General features: G+C 39.4%; 1 protein-coding gene across 1 annotated transcript in view; it reads left to right on the top strand.

Moving 5' to 3' along the window:
* The window catches only part of LOC139731968 (structural maintenance of chromosomes flexible hinge domain-containing protein 1-like), an 87,075-nt gene extending 62,346 nt beyond the window's left edge, over nt 1–24,729 (top strand). Inside the window, exons 30-43 of the mRNA XM_071642841.1 lie at nt 612–798; nt 2,358–2,442; nt 4,518–4,649; nt 6,376–6,525; nt 7,201–7,321; nt 9,598–9,717; nt 10,915–11,000; nt 11,384–11,506; nt 13,317–13,507; nt 14,262–14,377; nt 16,907–16,977; nt 18,343–18,508; nt 19,942–20,100; nt 20,855–24,729. Of these exons, the coding sequence (XP_071498942.1) occupies nt 612–798; nt 2,358–2,442; nt 4,518–4,649; nt 6,376–6,525; nt 7,201–7,321; nt 9,598–9,717; nt 10,915–11,000; nt 11,384–11,506; nt 13,317–13,507; nt 14,262–14,377; nt 16,907–16,977; nt 18,343–18,508; nt 19,942–20,100; nt 20,855–21,021 (1,874 nt within the window). The 3' untranslated portion in view covers nt 21,022–24,729. The remainder of the gene's footprint in view (nt 1–611; nt 799–2,357; nt 2,443–4,517; nt 4,650–6,375; nt 6,526–7,200; nt 7,322–9,597; nt 9,718–10,914; nt 11,001–11,383; nt 11,507–13,316; nt 13,508–14,261; nt 14,378–16,906; nt 16,978–18,342; nt 18,509–19,941; nt 20,101–20,854) is intronic.
* Nucleotides 24,730–26,078: the final 1,349 nt, after the last annotated feature.

Genomic DNA, 26,078 nt, shown 5'->3' with positions numbered 1-26,078 from the left:
TTTAGATTCTTAACACTAGTGTAATTATGTAAAATATTAAACTGTACTGAGTCAAGATTATATTGCATAATATACATACATTGTACATGACACATGTATAATGTAGATACATAGAAATGCGAGGGAAGTACACTGATATACAGTGTAGATTCATAACACTAGTGGAAATATTTAAATTGTACTGAGTCATTGTATTGTGTATGATGTGCGTGCATGCAGGCATGTACATGTATGTGTGTGAAAATAAGTGACAATTGCGGAGAAAAGATTGAAATATGTGATTAATGTAAAATGTAATATTTTCCAAACTTCCTGCGTTTGGATATACAGTGGACACCCGTTATAACGAAGTTTTCGTAGGATGTATCGAAATTTCGTTATAACCGAGAAAAAAAATTAACACAATAAAAATACGTAAGAGTGGATGATTTTGCGGCCTGAATTTTCACTGTGTTGTAACTGGAATTTCATTGTAACAGTGTTCGTTATAATGGGAGTGCACTGTAACCTGAATTGTCTGTACTTCATCTCCTTTGTTCCGGTAACGTAAGCAATTGTTATTTCTTTCTCCTTCCGTGTTTTTTTTGGTGTTTTTTTTTGTCTTGTCACAGACTTCGACGTGCACATAATGGCTGAGGATGGGAGTACCATGACCAGCGTCCCACCCAGCCAGGTTGCCATGCGACTCTGGAAAGGGAACAAAACCACCAGCCCGGATGGCTCGCCTCCGACCGGCGCCTCCACCAGCAAAGCTGACGAGTCCTACAGCCGGGACGAAGAAGGGCACGTATACTTTCGGTGAGTCGCTGGTCAAGCCCTGGTTGTGCGATGGCCACCAAAGTATGATAAAAGTGGAAATTTTTGTGCATTTCGAGTGACATAAAACTAGAGTGAAATTAGGAGCATGCAAAATTTTTTGCTTCTTGTATGTATTTTCCTGTTATATGCCTCACGCTAGACTTATCGGGACAGCCATGCGATATGGTGGAGGCTTATCAGTCATGCCATAGCGACATTTCTAGTTTTTGTCTTGAATGATAAACATGTAGAATTATTCTTACCAGGTTGAGCATGAAAGATTGTTTGCCCAGAAATGTCCACTTTAACAGTACCCGCAAAAGAAGGAGATTGGATTCTGTCCGAATGCCAGAGTACACTGATGGTTTCCTCATGCACATTTAAATGCGCATAGTCCCGGTGGGTGCGGGGGCGCTGTTGGTGATACTGCTGATCACCGTTAGCTTTGATACAAAGATTGCCGAAAGTGAGCTGTTGTCAAGAGTAAAGCGTGTAGGTGTTGCTAGTTAACGTTGCCTTTGTTGTCTTCTCTGCGCATCACGCAGTCTGTAGTAATGCCAGGGTGCGTGCATATGTGCTTCTTAGTATCTCGTCACAAAAGAAGTTTGCTAAAGCTGTCATCCCCCTCAGCCGAATCATGAGCCGAACTGTGATCGGACAACTGACTACAGTGGATCGGACTTCTTCAAACTCGGGGGAATGGGTGAAAGCGTAAGTGCTAAAGAGGAGTCGATAGCGTAGGTCTCTATATACGAAGCTTGTGCCGTGCTCCCGCGTATGCATTCGACTAAACCACCGGGACCATGTACATTTAACTTTTGAGAATGAATGGACCAGCTGGTGGGGAATAAACCATCAAAAGATAGTATATTAGATGATATATTATGAAAGCCAATTTGGCGGAATCAACTACTAGTATGGTTTAGGAAATGTCTGCATATTTTTAAGAAAAAAATCTGCATTGTAATGTCTGTAGTAAATTATTGATTTGTCCAAAACAGCTCTTGTTATCTAATGATAACAATGAAATGAAACAATTATCTCAGCAGATCCCTGTTTGAAAGGAATCCATACACTGGAGAGATATCGGACATCTTTGGCTGTGTAGCAATATTCGTCTCATTATTTGTTTGTTTCATTTTTCCATCTGAGAAGATGGCTGGCTATCCCATATTCAGTTGCCCTAGCTTGTCTTCCATGGGTCCAGTTGGATGTGAAGCGTGACCACATCTCCGGGTCAAGCACTTCCTATCTGAGGGACAGAGTGTTTTGTCTCTTGCTAGAGAGGACGGTATGATTACACACAACATTGCTCAGTCCAGACTCGGGTATCGAATCCAGGTCCTTTGAATCTGGAGGCAGATGAGCTACTGACTGAGCCAAATCTCTGCCCTTTACAGTGTATGTAAAGTGCTGCTTAATATTCACGGTAGCGTACCAGTAAGGTATGTTTAGGCGGGGGTATTGATTACTTTCAGTGATATTTGTTGTTGTTTGGGAGGTTTTCTTGTTTTGTTTCCTTTTTAAAGTGTTTTTGCTCTGTTTCCATTGTATTTCAGACAAAGACCACTACCTCAGGAAGCTGGTGACTACTGGATTGTCTTTCAGGCCTCTGTAGCCAGTTCCACCAAGAACTCATCAAGTGTAAGTGCTTGCCTCGATCCCACCATAGGTCCTGTGAAGCAGTGATGAAATATGATTCACTTGAAGAGTTTATTATTGTATACGCTGTTTATCTAGCAAGTCTAATTCTTTGCAGATAGGGACTTCCTGATAGTTTGGCCAGTGGTTAAAGGGACAGTACAGTACTGGTTGAGGTGGGGATTCAGGTTTATAACATTCGTAAGTGAGATAAGGAGAAACCTCTTATGAAATATGAAAGAGCGTGTAATTTTAAGAAGGATTCAACATTTATTTGATGAAAATTGGTTTACAAATGGCTGAGATATCCAAAAAAGTGATGATAATAAAAAGCGACAGGCCACGCCTTTTATTAGGATCTCTTTGTTTCACCTTGTTTTTGGATATCTCAACAATTTCAAAACCGATTTTCATCAAATAAACTTTTGGTACCCCTTAGAATTGCATGGTCTTTGACATCTCATAGAGCGGTTTCTGAATATCTTGCAAAACGTTAGACGTGAAATCCTCACCTGAACCAGAACTGTACTCACCCTTTAAAATCGGAATGGTGGAGTATAGTCACGAAGGGAGGAATTTATGCATACAAGTTGCATTCATATCAAGACCAGAGTTGATATCTTGTGTGTTGTTCAATTCATGAATAACACCTGACTCACAATACACTATTTTCTGCATCTTTAGAATTATTTGCAATTTGCAGTGATGATCTGTAAAAGTTTTACCGTGTTCTGATAGACAATCATTTTCCTTCAATAAACTAAGTCTGTAGAAAAGTTCCTGCCTGATCCTTCATTCCAGTTGACACTGAAACTCTTCATATACTTCCTTTTTTTTCTGATGTGAACATTAAAAGGATTTACTGACATAACCTAGAAAGTCCCAATTTGTACTACAATACACTGCATCAAACTGCACATATTTAATTCCTTGGCATTGGTGGCTTAAAGGGATCGTGTAGTTTTGGTCGAGACCTAATTTAATGTTTCTAACATTTTTTGGTGAGATAATGAGAAACTTCTTATGAAATATGAAAGAGCATGTAATTCATGAGGATTTCAACGCTTATTTGATGAAAATTGGTTTTGACATGGCTGAGATGTCCAAAACAGAGCAATTTTGATAAAGTGTAGGACCTACCTTTTATTACGATTGCTTTGTTTTACTTTGTTTCTGGATGTTCCATTCATTCCAAACCCGATTTTCATCAAATAAACGTTGAATTCCTCTTAAATAATCATGGTCTGTACCATTTCATAAGTGCTTTCTTGGTATCTCACAAAAAGTTTAACCCGAACTAGGCCGGGGGGGGGGGGGGGGGGGGGGGGGGGGGGGGGGCCTTTCGCACGATGTTGACACCAAATTTGCGACGCCCGGGTGCGCGGTTCCGAAGTTGCGCATAAATATGTACGTGCATGTCAGACCAAAAATTGCTCAAAAACGTAAATTCGTGTACAATTTCAATGCAAACTGTGCTTACAGGCAAATTTCATAAAAGTATGATTATTTTGGGGTTTTATTGATTAAAATCAATTAATAACATATTTTCTTGTTCGTAACAATGTCGCGGACAAGTTTCATCGAAAAAACAATGAAAAACATAAAGTGAAAAAAACAAGGAAATACATAAGAAATTCAAAAAACAATAAAATACTTCAGAAATTTTTTCTGATGGCACAATTTTTTCTCTTATATTTGCTCAGGACACTAAAAAGAATATTTACACAAAAGATGTGTCCATTTTGAGCTTTATTTAGTGATTTATACCAAATTGCCTGATTTCATGCATCATTATGCATAAATTAGCATAATATAGCATAAATGATAATTCTTTTTTAAATTTAACTTTGTAGTACTTTAGATTACATCATAGGCAATGTGTGTGCCAATTTTCGTCGCGATCGCACGGTCAGCGGCCGAGATCTGGAGAGGGGGCCTGGGAGGGCCCCCCCCCCCCCCCGGCTCTATGATCTCCCTAAATAGCCCGGCCTAGTTAGGGTTAAAGCCCAATTCTCATCTCCACCAATACTGTATCATCCCTTTAATGAATGAAGAACCTCCACCCTTTCTCTTGGCAGATGTTTTTCAAAGTCCAGCCTGGGTCTCCTGCCAAGCTGGTTCCGGAGACGGTGCCCAAGACGCTGACAGTCACCAACACGCCGGGCTCCCATAGCAGGACGCTTGTTCACTCCCTCAACTTCCACCTCGTCGTAAGTATACTGCATACGCTGGCATTGTTGCGGTGATTTTACAACATAGTTTTGTGAATTTTGCTCAAGGGCTCTCGATCTCGAAAATGTGAAAAGTATTGGGGAAAATGAGAACAAAAATTTGCCTCGCACGCAGTATTCCAGGCCAGCCCACTAGCGTTTCAGAGTGACTACAAGTAGTAGAGTCTAGATGCCATGCTATTGGGTAACACATCAAATCCAAGGAATACTAGCACTTTTTATGCCTCATTATGTTTTTGGGCTGTCCGTCCGTTGGTCCTTCTGTATGTAATCAATTTTGTTGACACAGTAACTAAAAAAATGTTTGAGTTATCCTAATGAAACTTGGCATGTACATGTATGAGTGGGCAAAGTTGTGCCTATCAAGTTTTGGATGCACATGTTCAAGGTCAAAGGTCAAAAGATGAAGGTCAAATGCTCAAAATTTCACTATTCCCCCATATCTATGCAATGCCGGAAAGTATTTTCTTGAAATGTAGTGTATACATGTACTAAGAAGATTCTCCAGAGAGAGTTTCGGGTCATGAGGTTAAAGGTCAAAGGTCACATGAAAATGTCACAATATCACTTTTTTATGCCTCCGCCAACGAAGTGGCTGGAGGCATAATGTTTTCGGGTCGTCCGTCCGTCCGTCCGTCCGTCCGTCCCATTTTGTTTTTGTCGATATCTCAAGAACCGTGTGGTGGTTTTACATCAAACTTGGTATGAGGGTATATCCTGGGGGGATAATACTTTGTTTGGATTTTAGGGTCACGGGGGTCAAAGGTCAAAGGTCACAGGTTATTTTGTGAGAAAAAAAAGGTTGAAAATTCATGTTTTTCTCCATATCTCGCAAATGGTTCAAGGTATCTTCATAGAACTTAGTATATATGCTTGTTCCAATGGGCAGTGATTATCTAGGGAAGTTGGGGGTCATGGTTTAAAGGTCAGGGGTCAAAGGTCAAGGTCAACTCCTCAAAATATCACTACTTTCCTTATATTTATGCAATGCCTGAAGGTTTTTTTTTTTTTTTTTAACTTGATGTATGCATGTATTACCCAATATATATTCTGTGGGAAGTTCCTTGCCAAAAGATCAAAGGTCAAGTGAAAGTGCTGAATTGCACTTTTTCCTCCATATCTCAAAAGTAACTCAAGGTATCATCATGAAACTTACGTATTTATGCATGTTCAACCTAACAGTGATTCTCTTTGGAACTGTGAGGTCAAAGGTCAAAGGCCAGGTTTAGATAATGCTATTTTCCCATTTGATACTGAAATTATGCTTTTTCTCAATACCTTGAAAATTACTCAATGCATAAACTTATAAAAGGGTCAAAAGTCAAGTAAAAATCATCAGTTCCCCAAATACCTGCACTCCAACATTTTAATCATTCATCCAATTGAACCTAGTTCTAGGAAAGTGAACATTCAGCCCATTTGTGGCAAACCTGTCATTTTAATATTTTGCCTATTGTGTGAAACTGTCATCACACATTGTCAAGACATTGTACTATAGACCTATTAGGAGAACCATGCATTATGGCGGAGGCATATCAGTCGCCGTAGCGATATATCTAGTTTCTCCATACCTCACAAATGTGGTTTGAGGTATCTTCATGGAAATTATATATATACCCATGTACTGACTGGCAGTGATTATCTAGGGAATTATTGCTTCCATTTGTGGCCCCCTTCCCCCTTCTCCCTACCCCCAACCATCCAGGATGCATACGGAAACGTGACAGGCCAGGACGTGTCAGGCTCCCTGGAAGTTCACCTGATAGGCGGCAGCAATGGCACAGAGGTTCCTTGTCTCCACGGCAACAAGCACGCAATGCAATTCAGCTTTAACAAGGGATGTGCGCATGTTGAGGTGAGGGGAGGAAGAAGGGAAAAAGATTAAAAAGGGAAACAAAATTGTTGAGCAATTGCTTCAGAGCTGCTAAGCTATCATTGCATTATCATATTTATTTTAGCCAAAGATGTTGTTTGATTTTTTTCTCCCAAGTTTTGCAATGTTGTCTATTAAATGTTTTCCCTTTTAAATAATTAGCAAGGTGGTAATCATGTTATGTCCCGGGAAGATTAGAGACTCCGACTTTGTGATTAGTATTGAACGATATAACATATTCCTGCTGATATCACATCAAGAAGCATATCGTGTACTGTAAAATGAGGAATGTTCGCGTGCATTTCAATATCGCTAATTTCGCGAGAGCCGAGTTTCGTGAAATTAAAATGCAAGCTAAAGATCTTGTCCACACTATATGCATTGAATGTTAGAGGCAATTCGTGAAAATTTCATGCTGCGAATGAGGCCGTTGGCTCCCATTTGCGAAAATTTCATGCCATGAAAATTTTGTGTTTCGCAGTACTTTGCCTGACTAAATGGTGTAAACATAGAATAATGTAGTGCGATAGTGAAGAGCTTTCCACATGTGATTTGTGTATTTCCGTTTTTCTGTATGTGTGTCTCTTGCTCTGTGTATTCTCATATTCTTCTCTCCTCTTCCCCCCCCCCCCCCGTCTTTGCTATGCTACTGTACAGAACGTCTCGCTACAAGAGAAAACTCCGGGTCGAGATGGCAACGAGTACACGCTTCACTTTGTCCTCAACTGCAAGGGGGTGACAGTGGACCCCTACATCCTCCCTTTCCTCTTCTACAATGGTAAGAAACTCTTTTCAACCCATAGCAGGAGGACCGTTTGGACCCTTAGCAGCACTGAAAGTCAATAGCCCTGCATTGTGCCCCCCCTTCATGTTCTTATGCAATTTGGCCACGATGTTCAAGTTGGTGTTAATGCATTACTCCATTACCATGTTTGTCCGTTCAGAATCATAACTGCGGATCCCATTGGTCTGCATTTTAATCCATATGATTTGCAGTTTTTGTATGTTATGTACGATACTATGTCTATGGTACAATATTTGAATTTAAGTCTGTGTACACTAAGTCTGTAAATTGTATGTATTTCATCACTGTTCCTTGGGGTAACATGTGTGGGTTCACATGCGTACGGGCAGTAATAAATGTTATATAATTCATTTCTAGAATCCTCTCATCTGATTGGTTAAAAGGGGAGTCATGAAAATAACTGTGCCTATTTTTTGAGTTACTGTGACCGGGGCCCGGGCACAGTTAGTAAATAGGTTTTAGAGACAGTCGCGACCCCGTACACGTAGATCGCTCATATTATGTACGCACCAATGATACGACCGCCGCGCATTCAATCAGCGTGCTGTAAAAGAGACTAGCGGACTGGTTTGGAGACAATCGCAACCCCATAGTACACATAACGTACACTGTACATATCACTGTACGCACCAATGATACGACCGCCGCGCTGTCGATCAGCATTGATTACGAGTGCTGTAAAAGAGACTAGAATCTATATTTTCGGTATCTATATTTCGGAATCTATATTTTCGGTATATAAAACAAATAATGACTGCTTGATATTCGGGGTACAGTTAAAATTATGTAGGCCCTCGGTGATGTGAAAACCGTAACCATGCCCTCAGCTTCGCTTCGGGCATAGTTACGGTTTTCACATCACCTTGGGCCCATAATTTTAACTGTGCCCCTCATAGCAGTCATTATTTGTATATTGTAACTTTTGTGTGCCATGGCCGACATGTTGTCACCATCCTTACCTCTATCGTTTTGTGCTACATGTACAGTACGGTACAGTACAATTTTTTTACTCTAGCTTTTGTGTTATGTTTGTAATGTTTATAGTGTGTATATGCTCTTAATCTGGTCCATTTGATGATGATGATGATGATGATGATAATAATACATTGTACATGATGATTGTTGTTATTGTTATTATTATTATGGATTGGGTAAAATCAAACTTAAAGGGATAGTACAGTATTGGTGGAGATGAGAATTGGGCTTTTAACTTTTTGCGAGATAGCAAGAAAACACTTATGATGTAGTATAGAGCATACCATTTTAAGAGGAATTCAAAGTTTGTTTGATGAAAATCGGGTTTGGAATGACAGAAACATCCAAAAAACAAAGTAAAACAAAGCGATTGTGATAAAGTGTGGGTCCCACACTTTATTAGAATTGCTCTTTTTTGGATATCTCAGCCATTTCAAAACCAATTTTCATCAAATAAACATTGAATTCCTCATAGAATTACATGCTTTTTCATATTTCATAAAAGGTTTCTCAATATCTCACCAAAAAATGTTAGAAACCTGAAATTAGGTCTCAACCAAAACTATACGATCCCTTTAAGCAGTGTTTTTCAAAATTGCGGATGCCTTGCGATCTTAGAGTCATGCTGCACACAGGGAGTTTACGTGTACATTCTGGCTCACAAAGAGTTAATACTAACAAACTGGAGAAGCACTCTGAGAGCGCAGACCTCCGCCAAGCAGCTATATGATCTTGTTCTTCCATAGAGAGCAGTGATTTCCACCCATGATATGTATGCATACACTGAAAATCGTTATATTTCCTAATATACATGTAGAAGCCTTTTGATACGTCATCAACTTCAAGCTGTGCAGCGCGCCTCACCTTTGCAGAAACTAGAGCACGGACTTTAGTGCGCGTATGAAAACCTCAAAAATGTGCAGCTTGAACACACAAGTTTATTGACCCTACCTGCCAAAATATCGAAAATCCTTCATAAAATCCACAAAAATTGCCGAATCACTACCAAAATTTCATCATCTCTTGTGTCATTCTCAACCTTTCCTGTAAGTTATATTGAAATCTGTCTCCTATTTTTTGAGTTATTCTGCACAGACAAACAAACAAACCAACGCCGATGGAAACATAACCTCCTCCCTCGGCAGAGGTAATTATATGATAGCCAAAGGCAAATGAATTTGTTTTGGGATGCACTCCTTTGCCAGCTTTCAGATGTCTCTAGATAATCCTGTAGCCCATCAGCAAATGACATTTTGTGTTTGGATTCGTGTTAGATGTGAAGAAGCAACAGAAAATGGCCCACCTATCAAAGGAGAGGGACTCCCTGAACAAGACCATCAAGTCATACAAGGACATGTTTGAAGGGAAACAACAACTGCTGGAGATGTTTAGAGGTAAGAACCAGAGAAATTATTCAAAACTTAAGTACAGAAGCTGTATCACGTCTTCTTGTCCCCTCCTAATATTGTACTGACTTCCAGGAAGAAGACAAACAACTGTTGTTCTACTTCTAACCTGTCAAGATCCAGGAACTACATTTCTATGGTTTTGTGCCGTATTTCATTATTTTTTATATGATTATTATTCTTCATTGGTAGTGTTTCATAAGTTGGAGAGTAAAAACAAAAAGAACATTTGTGCTTTGAGTCATTGATTTACTGTAAAAGTGGTTATTTTCGTGCGAGTGATTTTTTTTTTGCGCTTTGCTGGGTAAGATGGATTTCGCAGGTGTTTAATTCTGTGAAATCAGGACATTAAAGGGACTGTACAGTACCGGCTCTGGTTCAGTGGGGATTCATGTTTTGAACATTCCTAAGTGAGTTAATAAGAAACCTTTAACAAAATATGAAAGAGCATGTAATCTTAAGAAGGATTCAACATTCATTTGATGAAAATTGGTTTTCAAATGGCTGATATATCCAAAAAAGTGATAATAATAAAAGGCGACAGGCCACGCCTTTTATTAGGATCTCTTTGTTTAAACTTGTTTTTGGACATCTCAGCCATTTCATAACTAATTTTCATCAAATAAACTTTCGATACCCCTTAGAATTGCATGCTCTTTGATATCTCATAGAGTGGTTTCTGAATATCTTGCAAAACGTTAAAAGCTTAAGCCTCACCTGAACCAGAACTGTACACACCCTTTAACTATGGAACATGTGGCATGCAAAAATGTTCACATGCTTTTTCAAATTGACCCCCTCCCCCAGTCAAAACTTGGTCTCAAATAGCCCAGTTAGAATAGGGTTAACACAACCTTTACAAAGTAAAATATGGCCCCCTCACGAACACTGCATCAAGAAACTCTTTGCGTCATGAATTTGAGCGGACACAAAAATGGCCCGGAAGCAGACCATGAAAATTCAGATGATGCGAGGTCGTCTGAAAAACCAGAACAGGTTTTTATGCCTCCGCCACGAAGTGGTGCCGGAGGCATTATTTTTTTCCTGTGAACATCCTCGCCGCGAAAGTATAAAGCTCCCTAGTGAGTACATCATGAGCTGTTGCATCCCAGTGAGATATGATTTGTTCTGTTCCAGCACTTTTAAAGAAATATTTGTTGTGAAATATCTGCTCTCCCACGACAGATTCTGTGGAGGAGGGAGCGAAGCGAGAGACAAAGATTCGACAAGAGCTGAAGCAGGCTGGAGTCAAAGCTGGTCAAATGGCCACGGTGAGGACCATGTTTGTTATCAATCTCGTAAATTTGCTGTGCGTATATTTGTAACATCAAGTTTCTAAATTTGTTGCTAAAACATCTTTTAGAAAGATCAAGAAGAGTAGGTGAGTTAGATGGAAGTGGAGTAACCTGTCTATTCCTGCTATTCCTATAAAATGCCCTGAAACTTCTTTGTTGAACATGTTTGATTTCCTTCATAAATTTTAACCTGTGAAAAAGACGACTATCTCAGTGAAAATGTATACTAGTATTTCCTGAAGAAGTCATTCTAGGTTTAGTGGGGCTTGAGTTGTATTTTCTTTCATCATGAAATCCTTCAAAGTGAGGCATTTTTCATAACCTGATTGCTGTCATTGTACGTGTTCACCATTCTACAGAGGGATGGAATTGCCGCGACGACGTCGACACTGAAGGAGAAGATCGAGCAGCTGAAGAACAAACCGAGGAGGACTTGTGGAATTCCCCCCATTGAGACGCACGATAAGGAGATCCTCGGCAAGGTTAGATCCATTCCAGCTTTTTGCAGACATGTTTGGACGGTAGGAATGCATATTATAAGTGCTTATTCTGCATAAACTGGGTTAAGTACAGATTTGGTAACAAGAATGAAATCAAAAGTGAAAGTATGTTGTGTGTTCTTTGTATTTGCTCTACAATTTTGCATATCATTGTCCATGCGTTACACCACAAACTGTAGAAGATTTCTAATCCAGCCACGTTGCCACCGAAATGTTGAAGATTATAAACTCTTAAAGGGATTGTTCCATTTTCCTCAGACTGTGCTGATGTGTTCTTATATTGTTGCATTTCCTCAATCCACATTAAGTTTATATTTGGGTTTCATTCCCCTTTAAGTGCTTTAGGAAAGTGCTTAACCCATTGAGGATGGGCTGATTTTGCTACAACACGCATTTCCCATAGACACCAGTCCTGCCTGAGTATACTCGGGACTCGTCCTCAATGGGTTAACGTTTCTGACACTACAGAGTGTATCAGAAGTGGATTTTAACAAGTGGGAAGGACAGGATGGGTAGGATATGTTGAAGTGGTACAAAATGTTTCATAAAGGTAACTCACATTATAATGAAGTCCTCTGGACCGGCAGTTTCCTTGTGTTATGTCGAAATCGAAAGGTCATGACATCATTCTTATTTCTGAACAACAATATTAAAAAAATATAAGGAAAATCAAACATGTTTTCAATTGGCTATTGTAATGAAAGTGCACTTCACTTATGCCGTTCAGAAAGCAGGGGGGAGTAATTACCCTTAACATATTTCAGTAACAAGCCAATCCATGGAATAAACTGTATATTTTCTTTACTTTGTTATCCAAAATGACGTCATGAGCTGTAGCAGTTTCCTTACCCACCATTGGTGGCACTGAAATTCTAAAAATTTATAACTTTTGCATCAAAGTCCAATTTTCCCCAAACCTTCACTGTTGTGTTCTACTAATATTGCTACTTCTACCCAATCCATGTAGATTGTCCATGTATAGGCTGTAGTTGTGTATAAGTTGATGTTTTATTACCTCCGCCAAGGGAGGAGGTTATGTTTTCGTTATCGTTGGGTTGTGTGTTTGTGTGTTCGTTCGTTAGTTTGTCCGTGTGTAAAATAACTCAAAAATTAGTTAACGGATTGGGATGAAACTTGCAGGAAAGGTTGAGAATGACACAAGTAACAAACGATTAACTTTTGGTAGTGATCCGAGAATTTTGGAATTTATGAAGGATTTTTGGTATTTTGGCAGGTAGGGTCACTGAACTTGGGTATTCAGGCTTTGCGTACTTGAGGTTTGCATGCGCGCACTAAAGTGTGTGCTCTAGTTTCTGCTAGGGCGAGGCGCGCCGTGCAGCTGAGGTTTTACAACGTAACAAAGGCTTCTATATTGGGAAATCGGGCGACTTTCAGCACACAGTGCTCACTGATATCTGATATGGAAGATGAAGATCAGTGGTGGAAATGAGCTGCATGCTTGGCGGAGGTCTGCGCTCTCAGAGTGGTTTTCTAGTTATTACATGCATTATTTTTTTTTTCTCTCTTTTTATTTTACTCATGTTTGTACTCTCATACACAGTATTATCTTTTATATCTTTGTGTCATGTATAATCTACAAGGTTTGTATTCACAAGTCTGTCATACTGTTTTTTATATTCTATGTTTGTTTGAACTTTGATACCCCAAGAGGGGTTGAAAGAGTCAACAGAATTCTTCAAAAGAATTCGACAAAATTCTACAACCCACATTTATAGTTTGGTTTCTTTAATGCAAGGACGTTTGTGTGTGTGTGTATGTCTTCCTCCCACAGGTCGGTCACCTAGCCGAGGTGGAGGATGAGAATGAGGCACGTGTTATATCCTGGAACATGTCTACAGACTTGGACTGCGTCCTCACCACCACCATGGCTAAGTCCAAGGAGGTGCTAGCCAACAGCCGGAACCGCCAGCAGGTTCTGCCTATCGACTCCATCTTCAAGAGGGACGTGCCCGACTGGGACCGGTGAGTTTCTGGCCGCCACCACCGTCACCATCTGATGGACCAAAAGCTGCAGTTGACAGAGTGATTTTGACCTCATTACCCCCAAATTAAAGTGTTTCTTGTTCGTAAAAATTTTTCATCCATTCTTGAGTTATTGTGTACACGGACAGACAGACAGACAGACAAACAGACAGACAGATAGAAAACATAGCCTTTGCTGGCTGTAGGTTTCACTTACTGTCGGAGGTAAATAGTAAGAAATGGTGTGCTACAAAAATTAGTAATGTAAAACGAGGAATGTTCGCATGCATTTTAATTTCGCGAATTTCACGAGCGCTAGGATTCGCGAAATTAAAATGCAGGCGAAAATTCTTGTCTACACTATGCATTGAATGCCAGTGTCAATTCATGAAAATTTCATGCCGCATATAAAGGCTGTCGGCTCCAATTCTCGAAAATTTCATGCCGCCAATATTTTATTTTTTACAGTATGCTAAACATTATTTTCTGTCAATAAACACGTGGTTTTGAAAACTTGTTAATTTTTGGTTTGCACATAGTAAAGGACAATGCTGTGATGATGTTTTGATGATGTTTTAATGATTTTTCACCTACAGAGTCCTACATCTTGAAAGAGAAATTCTTGACCTCTACTCTAAAATCACTCCTGGGACTTGCAGATATAATGTATGAAATATGTAAGTGTTTAGGTGTGTGTCATCAGTGAAAGTTTGTAGTTTTCTCTCCTCTCTCCTCTCCCCTCCATACCTGCCAGGCCCCTCCCTCACCGGAGAATATCAGCCTTGAAGACCAACTTTAGACCAAAGGGAAATCCCACTTTCATCAGACATCTCCTCAAGTTCAAAGCCCATCATGAGAATTGCAAGATAGGTAGATATGTGCTTGTTTAGACATTTTGTAGCCTTGTAGTTTCTTGTGATGTTTTGTTTGTTTGTTTGTTTGTTTTTTGCCCCTAATAGGTTCCAAGATTGGTTTCAATATATTCCTTTTGCTTTTGCATGTTTTTTTTTTTTTTGAAAACAATATCATGCTTTCAGGGTCTGTGTGATTAAAGACCAGTGTTATGTACATAATTGCTTGTGTGATGAAAATTTAATCTTGAAAGATCTACATTGTAGGTTCTAGATTAGCATGATAATTTTACAAAAAAGGGGGGGGGGGGAGGAGCCCCCATAAGCCACTTTTATGTCATTCTATGATTTCCTAATAACAGTGAATTACTGTATAATATATGCTGAATATTTCACAAGGTTTCATTATCACGAATATAAAAGCAGGCTAAAATATCAACCCTGATTCTGATTCTGAGTATTTTACACTTCTATATAAAAATCAATTTTCTCTTATTCTTTATGTTGTTATGCCTCCGCCACGAAGTGGTGCCGGAGGCATTATGTTTTCGGGTTGTCCGTCCGTCCGTCCGTCCGTCCGTCCGTCCGTCCGTCCTTCCGTCCGTCCGTAATGAATTTTGTGGACAAGGTAACTATCAAAACCTGTTGAGGTATCCTACTGAAACTTGGCATGTATGTGTATTAGGGGGTGAAGTTGTGCCTATCAACTTTTGGGTGCACATGCTCAAGGTCAAAGGTCAAAAGGTCAAGGTCAAATACATAAAATTTCACTATTTCCACCATATCTATTGAATGCCTGAAGATATTTTCTTGAAACTTAGTGTATACATGTATTACCCAATTAAAATTCTCTGGTGAAAGTTTGGGTCATGAGGTCAAAGGTCAAAAGGTCAGGGTCAAATACATAAAATTTCACTATTTCCACCATATCTATTGAATGCCTGAAGATATTTTCTTGAAACTTAGTGTATAGATGTATTACCCAATTAAGATTCTCTGGTGAAAGTTTGGGTCATGTGGTCAAAGGTCAAAGGTCAAGTGCAACACTTCAAAATTTTACTATTTCCCTCATATTTATGCAATGCCAGCAGGGTTATTTTTTTTTTTTACACTTGGTGTATGCATGTGTAACCTATTAGAAATTCTCTGGAAAGTTTTTCTTTTCTTTTTTTGCCTCAAAGGTCAAAGGGTCAAAGATCAAGTGAAAGTGCTGAACTAACTTTTTCCTCCATATCTCGGAAGTGGCTCAAGTTATCTTGAAACTTAGTACATATTATGCATGTTCTACCTGAAAGTGATTATCTTACGAATTTTAGGGTCAAGGGCCAGATGAAAATGGTAACAATTTACTATTCAATTCAGAAATTCACACCAATTCTCCACACCTGTACCTTGAAAATTACTCAATGCCTAAATATATGAATGGGTCAAAGTCAAGTTAAAGTCCTTAAATCCCTAGATACATGCTCTCCTATTCATCCAATTAACCTAGGTCAAGGAAGGTGAACATTCAACACATTTGTGACAAATTTGTTATTTCAATATTTTGCCAATTTTGTGAAAATGTAATTACACATTGTCCACATGTACTATCTAGACCTATTGGGAAAATCATGCATTATGGCGGAGGCATACCAGTCGCCAAAGCGACATTTCTAGTTACCTTTATATCTTTTTAGGCAGTATTGTTATTTATAGTGTTATTATAATAAACATCATTCTTGTTTGAAGTAGTGGTAGTAGTAGTAGTTGTTGTTGGTGTTGTAGTATGATTACCATAATGGATATTTTCATCACATACCCTCATTGTCATAATAGGTATTCTTATGATTGATTTGAATTTTGCAAATGTTAGGCATTTCACAATTGAAGCATGTGGTCAAATGAGTTGTATGTGTCTGAGTTATGTAGACAACTTTTGTGGCAAATAGCAGCATAGAAGTTTCCATACTTACTAGAAGGGAGCTAGCTAATACTGTATACGCTATAATTTTCACGTACATAAATTTTCGCGAATTGCCGCTGTCAGACATTTTCGCGAGTGGTTAAATTCGCGATTGGGGGACCAGAGAAAATATGAAGTGGCAAAGAAAGTGTGAATTTTCAACTTACTAGCAAATAAGAATGATACTAGTTATACACTGCATGAAAAAGACTTGCCAAACTCTGCGAACTAGTAAGTTAGAATTCAACATTTTTGAAGTGGTTAAGTCCATCGCGCTAGATTTCTGACGAGTGGTCCCCTTGCGATAATGGATTGGCTCTCTACAGTATTTGTAAGTAGACGTGGACGTGCGTAAACAAGCTTATAGCCAGTATGGTCTGTTCGGTAAGCCGTGACATGGTATACTAGTACTGAAATGTTCGTATCATCAAGGCAAGGGATTCATTTTGGAAGGTAATATTTTCGCGTGTTGTTAATTTCGCGAATAGCTCCCGACTCGCGAAATTCGCGAAAATAAAACCCCCGCGAAATATATAGCGTATACAGTAATACAGCGTTCGTCCCCAACACTCCTTACTTTGTATCCTTACTTTTTCCTGGCAGCCTTCGGCCTACTGACCCAGGACACCGTCATCCTTGACACGTTGGACGATGCCACAGCGTACAGACAGCTGGTAAGGTGTTCGGTATACAAATAGCGAACGGTCACGAGTGCGATGGTACAAGATTTTGCAAGAGGTGAAAGATAGAGGTGCTCTATTTAATGGAGAGAATCTGAGTTGAATAGTGCACCTCATCTTTCACCGAGTGCAAAGCCGATCGGTTGAAGTTGTTGACAAAGATGAGTGACAAAAGTATGTGCTTGTATTAAGAGTGGTTGTAATTGTTGAGTGCGTGCGGCAAATGTTTATTTATTGTGACATCAGAGCCGTGTGATGGAACAAAAACTTAGGGGTCAATCATGAGTTTAACACTGGAGTCTATGGAAAACGATAACGTCAGCCATGCGCTATCCAGTTATGCTCAAACAGAATTCCATGGCTGATAGTCACAGCGTGCAATGGAACTTTTAACTAAATGTCACGTGATGGGCAACTGACCAGTCGGATAGCTGCATTCTAATTTGGTGGTGTATAATAGAAAAAAATGTGCCCAAGGTGTTATACAGTTGGTCATCAGTACCAAAATAATGGTTAATCAAATTTAGAATGTAGGATGTAGTGGCATTGCAGTACATTCATATATTCACACAGACACACAGACACACATACACACATACACACAGACACACACACTCACAAAAACGCACAAACCAACAATAGGGTCTACATTTATACCTTTATACATTTATATAGGGTCTAATTTATACCTTCACAGTGCTGACTAGGTAAAGCGAAACATTAGATGGAACCCCTACTGTGTACCTCTTGCTCATCCACACACACACACACACAAACATGTACAGCTGTACGTCTACATATTTCTTTTATTCTTCTAGTATTGTAGCTTTGGCAGAGTTGTAGTAATGATATTACGGAGCTTTAGATTTTTCGAGATGCAAACATTCAGAGGAAAAAAAAAAGTTGTTCTGAGCATGCGCAAAATGGCTTATCAAAATCGATCCATGTATATCTCGCATCGTCAGAGTTTTCACTGGCGTTCTGGGCCATTTTTGTGTCCGCTCAATTCACGATGCAGAGAGCCAATTGATGCGCCGATCATATGGGGGTGCAATTTTACTTTTCATAGGTTGAGGCCTATTATTCTACTATTCAACACAGTGCAGGAAGAGAGGGGAATGTCCAGTGCAATCATCTCAATTGTCTTTGTCACAAATGTAAAGCTCCCTATTGTGTTTTAAGAGGAGAAACTTGTTTGTAGTAAGGAATAGTGGCATGGATTCCATCGTCTCATCTTCTATGTAAGTTCAGAGTTTGATTGATCAGCTTCAGGTGAAGTTTGGAGATGAAGCTTCTGACATTCATTCAGACGTATGTGATGTCAATCATAAATTCTTTGTTTCTCTTCTTAAATGGCAGATTGTTCAGCACATGCGCTGCCCAACCCTGCTCACTCGTGATGGTCACCGCATCCGCAGCAACGGCAAGTTTGGTGGGACGCAAAACTTTTGCCCGCCCAACCTCCATGGGTTCATATTCGGAGCACCACCCCCGGCTGAGCTCTTTAAGTTTGAAAGGCAGATAGGTGAGAAGAAAAAGCTCTCGTTTCATCCTGTGTAAATGAGAAAGATACACAAATATATTTTGTATATATGTATGAAAATTAAATGTCACAGTGGTAATTTGAATATCTTTAAAATCGCTGCTCCCAATGGTAAAAACTGCCCTTAAAGCAATTTCGCATGTAGCATATGCACATGATTTCTACTGACGCTTTCAAACATGTATACCAATACTGTAAAACATCATCTGTTCTCGGCATGAAATTTTTGCGAATTGGAGCGGACGGCCTTGTATGCGGCGTGAAATTTTGTCAATTGCCTCTAACATTCAATTCATACAGTGTAGACAAAAACTTTCGAGTGCATTTTAAATGTGTGAATCTTGACTCTCGCGAAATTGGCGAGAAATAAAATGCAAGCAAACATTCCTCGTTATACAGTATTTTTTAAATCATTGCTCCCAATGGTAAGCATTGCTTTTAAGGCAATTTTGCATGTAGCTTATATACACAATTTCTACTGACACTCTCACACCTGTGTACGGTCAAACCTGTCTATAGCGACCACCTGTCTATTAGTGGCCACTGAAAAATCCCCCCGTGAGAAAAGCCCTGGTAAAGACCCTGTGTATAGCAGCCACCTGTCTAGCGCGGCCAGCGGCCACAAATTTTGTTTCCCGCGGTAGATTTTAACCGGCCACAGACCCGATGGAGCTTTAGCTGAGCCAATAATTCAGCACATTTTTCTGCTTAGTAGCCGTGCTAGTCATTCATGGGCAACATTTAGTGATTGCCACCGCTACATTCATCACTCATTCGGTCATGGGCTAGTGTTCAGCTTTCTTCACGACTGTACACATGCTTTACTGTGCAACAATTTCATAAACACTGGCATTCAGTGTTCAATGCATGAAACACACGTGTGCATACGTATACACATACATAAACAACATGTAGGCAATGCACACAAAGTTGGATAACCTGTCTTTTGACCGATTCTGTGACGCGCTTTGTGTATTATCGGCATGGGCAGCGCCATTACTGCGGTGTCCCAGCCGACCCCCCCTCTCACACGCATGGAATGAAAAACTGATGCATGGTTGCTTTAGCCAATAAGCGTCTCGTACTGAATGCGCGAATGCTTGCTTAGTGCGGGAACCTTTGATACAAGTGCGCGATAATCATGTTACCTGGGGGGTGGGGGAGAGCAGGGGGGGTCGGCTGGGACACCGCAATTTGAGCTAATGGCTGCGCCCAGTGCCACAAAATGTCTGCTGCCCTCAACGAACCCGAATCGGTCAATAGCATCCACCTGTCTATTATGGCCACTCTTTTAGTTTCTTTTGGGTGGCTGCTATAGACGGGTTTCACTGTACTAGTATTCATTTGGTTCATGTCATGCCTCACATCATGTGATCTCATTGTCGTGCACCGTGTGACGCTTTGCCCCCGCCCAGAGCTACTCCAGGAGCTGACCAAGGCAGTGGTCACCAGGGAGAACGCGCAGACGGAGCTGAGCTGTCAGGCGGCGGCGCTCCGCTCTGACGACATGATGAGCAAACAGAGGGAGTGTCAGGAAGCAGAGGAGCAACTCACCCTCGTCAACCAGAAACTGAGTGAGTCTTCCCACGAGCCCGGGAAATTTCATGTTCAGGTGTTTGGGTTAAATACCTTTTTTTTCTGACAAATTTCCTGTCAGCCGATCAGATGCAAGGGTTTCTGAGTAGCGTTTATTTTAGCAAACAGTTTGTCCAAGAAAGTTTAATTTCATAAAGTGTTTGGGTCGGATCCTTTGTTTGTTTGTTTTTTTTTTCTGACAAATTTACTCTCAGTCGATCAGATGCTATGATTTTAATAGCTTGCAGCAGTTTGTTCGAAAAAATATCTGAGAAAAGGCTTTATGAAGTGCCCTCCCCCTTTCAAATGGAATGTGTATGTATGTTTGCATGTATGTACATGCATGTATGTATGTACAGGTGTACAGTGCACTTCCGTTATAACAAACACGGTTATAGCGAAATTCCGGTTACAGCGAGGTACAAATAATTGCCACAACGTTATCCAATCTAGGTATTTTTATTGTCTATTAGTTCGGTTATAACAAAATTTCGATATAACAAAAGAGGACTCGAGACTTCGTTGTAATGGGAGTCAACTGTATGTATATACGTGTATCTGTGTGGTTGTTAGTTTGATTGTGTGTCAGTCATATTACATTGTATTGTGTGTGTGTGTATGTGTGTGTCTTTTGACAAGCCGCTCTAGTTCCAAAAATTGACTGACATTGATACAAACTTAAGAATGTCTGACAGCTTCATTATATTTAATACTGGAGATATATTGATATATTATATATTTCCTTTTCATCAGAACTGGCGGAAAAGGATGTAGCCGCTTCGCAACCAAATCATTCCGGAAGTCACAGGAACAATGACACTAGTCGCGAACGCACAACCACAATGCAGCGAGGGACGTCACGTCGGTCAGCCTCGGCATCAGTGGGTGAGAGTCCGCGGTCGAAGCGTCGGAAACCGTGAAGTTCACATGTGCGTTAATCATCCTAGTGAAAATATTTTCCTGTGTGGAGTGAAACTATTGTAAGCGATCACCTTGATAAAATGGGTTGAATGATGTAATGCATCCAGAATACAGTAATGATTTGTGAGTCTGACTTCTGTTTTCATCAAAAGTGCGTGTGACCAGGAATGTCGCCTGATTCAAGTTTCTTCCATGTGTAAGTGCGGCCGCCTGGACAATAGCGCACTCGTGTTTATCTGAGAGTGTGTCCATTGAATCTCACAGTGGTACATTATATTGTTTTCATGTCTGAACCATGTGCAAACTCTGGTGAAGCAAACAGTTTCTTCCGTGTGTAAGACTTTTATATGATGAGCGCGGTCATTTCTGGTCATTTTTTGTGTTTGCGTTTGTTACAATTGTACATACTCCAAAAGCTGCATCACTTTGGTGATCCCTCGCATTTATCCCTAAGTTGAATTATCCTTCGGGTTTATGCCAGGTTCAAGTGTGTACGTGTGTGCCACACTTACACACCGCTATAGCTTCTGACCATTCGAGCATTGAGAATTTAGGGTTTCTGGGACAAACACTGAACTAGGGCTTTCTATAGCTCAGTCAGTAGAGCACCGGGCTAGCAATCCGGAGGTCTCTGGTTTGAATCCCAATGGATCCCATTTTCTTTGCTCAATTTCCACTTTTATATGATGACGCTAATGACATCGATGGTACGAGTGTTTGGTGATCTGTTGCATAACTTTCTCACTTCTTCCAAGCCTACAGCATGTTTGCAATTCCCTTGCATTGACATGAATGACTGGGAGATTTATGTGCATGTTGTGCCAAAAAAGCAGACAAATTAATAATCTGTCACTCCTCACCATAATTATTCTTTTGCCAATTTGCAAGAAAAAACTGCACTCACGTTTTTCTTCGTTGGTTAAAAAGGTCCAAACTTTCATGGAATGCATGTTTGCAATCCCTTTGCATGCGTATACTTACAAGGTACACACTGCACTCTCATAGACATTTTTATTTTTTTTATTATTAATTTTTACATATCATACACTGTGCTATTTTATCAAGCTTTGTACACTCACATTCACTACCAACACAAAAGCTCATGTATGTATGTCTGCAAACATACGGGGAGATTCTTTGATAAGGGCAAACTGTTGGTCGATAACTATTCCCGAGGGAGTGTGAAATTATTGAAAGTGCAAATCAAGCTTTGCAATAGCTGAGACATTTGGTTTGTGCATGGGTATGGTGAGGGAAAACACTGCAACATACACCCTTTTTTCTTTTCCCTGTAGCGTCTGTGCATCTTGTTGGTATCTTTTTAGCTCCATTCATAGAAGTGTAATGATTTGTGTTATGCTGTGAATGTGCATGTTAAATTCTCAAATCTTGATATTTCATATTCTACCATTGTACACGTGCATCTTGGTACCATCATTGGTACCTGGCATGACGTTCCCAATTTCACTGCCATTAACATATTTTGCAGTGCGGCTGAAAGTAGACAATTTTCATCACGCACACATCTGTGACATAATTACAAGACATGTGTCATGAATTACCATATACAGAACGGTCGCCAAGAATAAGCTATAAGCTTGACCCTTTGGCAACCCATGAGACAATACGTTAATGCAATAAGAGAAGGGGGGGGGGGGTCCAACATGATGCTTGTGGAAAAAAGGGATAATAAGAAGAGGGACAGAAAGTTGATCAGGAACAGAAGCAGTGCTCAGTTGATTGCTATAGAGTGCAAGTACTCCGTGTCATCCAGCAAGTTCTGACTGAAATAGAGGTTCCCTCCGTTAAACAGTTCTGTTTTCATTCTCGTAAGGTGTACTGTTATTGAAAGACTTGAGGGGTGAAGGAGGATCGCTTTTAACGTCCATTCGGCTGCGTCTACTGCGTATAATGTGCGTTCCATGGCTTGCACCCATTTGTCGATTTGCTCAATGACGTACGTAGAATAAACATTGCTTTTCACAATGGCTTGGTGGGGGTGTTATTTGGTTGCGAGGGGCTTAAAGGGCTAAACTCATGAAGTTTAAGGGAGCCATGTAGTTGGTCCTTTTCAATTGGCTTCCAATGTCCATCTGTTGCCTTTGTTAACCATCAATTTGCCACAAGTCATTCTTTTGTTTTTTTCACATATGGCTCTCTTCCTGACTCATTCTTTTTTTTTTCTCTCTCTCTCTCCCTCTCACTGTATCTCCCTCACTCTATCCCTCTTCTTCTTCTATTTCTGATGAACATTAAAGGGTACATATATTCCAGTTGCTGCGAGAAAAGTAAAAGCAGGGAATAGAATCGTAGAGTACGGTAGCTCTGTTTGATGTATTGTTCGTTTTTATGTGACAATGATGTGTTTCTTTGAAAACTGCCATAGTTCCTTTAATCCTCTAGGTGCCACATCATAATACCTGTCTATAGGTTCGTGTGTGAAATTTTGTGCACTTTTGACTCATTTACACTGAAGGGGTTAAAGGATAATTCATGTTTTTAATGTACATAAATGCTGATTTGGATACTTTCCAAGTAGAATTTCTAGGCATTAATGCTCTTTCTTTTCCTTTTTTTTTAAACTTGCAATGAGCTGTATGCAGTAATTAAGTTCATCTGTGTACATATTGATGAGAACTTTGCTAGGCCAGCTGACAGTCGGTTAGACTTGATTGTTGACAAGTCCATGAATTGAAGTTCGTACTGAAGAATTTTATACTGCAGTGTAAATAATTTCTAAATGTGAAAAGAAACGATTTGAAACAGAGCAGTCACAAGTAAGTGAAGAAGTTCCATTTTATTTCCATTTTTGTTTTATTTTTTTTATTATTTTTTTTTTAAGGGGGAAACTAATCCAAGTAAACAGATTTTTAATGTTGAATTGTTATGTATCCTTGGATTAACCCATTCAGTTTTCCGCCAGCACAGAGGCCAGAGTTCTCAAGGATTTCATAACGCGAGGCAAATAGCATATCCTCAGCTGAGAGCTAGAAGGGCTTTATCGCTTTTGTATAGGGATACTGAGTTATCACTTATGAGTATCATATTGTAGAGCTCGACCTCCTCTTCAGTATCATATCAATTTTAAATTGTTTCCTTTTTTTTTACTGAAATGTTAGACATTAGAACCACAAAGATGCTATTTGATCCTATATTTGTAACAATGCTTTTACCCACATTTGATTTGATAAATTTTTTAGTTCATGAATATCGATTGGTTTGCTTTTATTTATGCTCAAATCATAGTACATGATAGCCCCCTTCTGGCCCTCATCTGATGATATGTTCATAAAAGTTGACTCGAGCAAAAGAGTTCTTAATTAAAAAAAGAAGTTGAACTCAAAAGTGGCACATTGGATGGTTATGTGAAGAAGAAAGTCCATTGTAGTACAGTACCCGTTACCCTAATTTATGGGAATTGAACTATGAATGTATGATAGCTGCAAGATGGCACGAACGTCATCAATTCTCTGTTGTTGTATTTTTTTTTTCATAGTATGAGCCTGATCCTCTCCTGGTTGGGAGTCTACATAAAGCAAGGCGCAGCGAGTTTTGGGAATGTGTTTGAAAAGGCCAGTGGTATTTGTACAGTTGTGTATATTTCTAATTTGTTATACAGTTGAAACTTTGTACACTTATTAGTGTGTTAGAGAAAGCAAATGAGGATTCATGAATGTCAAAATTTATACTTCTGTCCTTAACTTTTTTCATTTTTTTTTCATTTTTGTAGTTTATATGTGCCAATCTATACATGAAAAGGCAATATGTAAAATTCAGTATTGATATTGGCTTGCTCACTGTTTGTTCCCGCCACACACACATTGAACAAATTATGCAAGAAATGTGACTTTCCATTTTGATTCATTGTGATTTCAATTCTTCATGAATATTCAGTGACAATTGATACATAAATTGACAATACAAAGTACAATACACATTTGACCAAACTAGTGAATAAATGCGAAGTACTAAGTCACTATTTTCAAAATACTTGAGTGAATGCATTGAAATCAATTAGAACAAGTCAATGATACAATTCCAATTTAAGAGGTAAGGAAAGGAATGCGGGCATCTGCAATCTGAAGCAGATCCTTGATCATTGTTGGCATCCTCGAGTGTGACATTACAGCAGGCCTCCCAACCATTCTGAATTTGGAGGAAAGAATCAGAATTTTGTCGATTCCCAACTTTTGTTTCAATAGGCGTTTCCTGTTTTTCCTGATAATTTCACTACAAACTCTGATGAGAATAACCCTTTTCTTTCCTACTTTTGAGCCAGATCATCCCTTTTTTTTTCCCCAGTAAGAACAGTTGGGAGGTCTGTTATAGCAGGCATGATGTGTTTTCTCTTAATGAGAGTGGGTATCCGCCTGTGCTGCTTTACAAAGAGAATACAGAGGTTTCAGTCTTTCCATCAAAACTTTGACACATTAGCTTGCTACAGGTGGTCTGTGGAGTTGGCATTAGCACTGCCACCATCTCCCTTCCCCCCACCCCCACCCCCTTTTTCCTGGGGTTAAACAAACATGGTCTGTTTCTGAAGACAATGTTGACAAATATCAGAAGTAGCTTCCTTATGTTAAGCTAAGCTTATCAGCTTGTCTTTGGAGAAGTGAATTATTGCTGTTGAAATGGTAACCATAATTATCAGCTCATGATAAATGTGCTAGATTATGATGTAATAACATCAGTGATGATGATATAATGGTGACAGGAATATAATGATGATAATGATATTGAAAATAGTAATAATAGAAATAATAATGAAAATAATATTAATAAGAATGATAATAATAATAATAATAATAATAGAGGTAAAGACAATATACTGCAAAATCGATCGTCCTTAATCATCAAAATGTTAATGATAAGTGATGAATACAGGAGAAGTTGAAGAAAAGAAAAAGGTGACGATGATTTAGAGGTTGTGATATTACAGTATACGTTGCAATATAATGTGATGTTATATAATGTTGTATGAGTGGTGTTTATTAGCTTCCATTGTGTAGGATTCAGTATATTTCTCATGGTAATGTTCTACTGACATACACAGTAT

Source organism: Diadema antillarum, unplaced genomic scaffold (genome assembly GCF_040938485.1).
Source record: "Diadema antillarum isolate AM-2024a unplaced genomic scaffold, OU_Dant_1.0 seq00000389_RagTag, whole genome shotgun sequence".
NCBI classification, from domain to species: domain Eukaryota; kingdom Metazoa; phylum Echinodermata; class Echinoidea; order Diadematoida; family Diadematidae; genus Diadema; species Diadema antillarum.
This window is presented reverse-complemented; position numbering and strand designations above follow the sequence as displayed.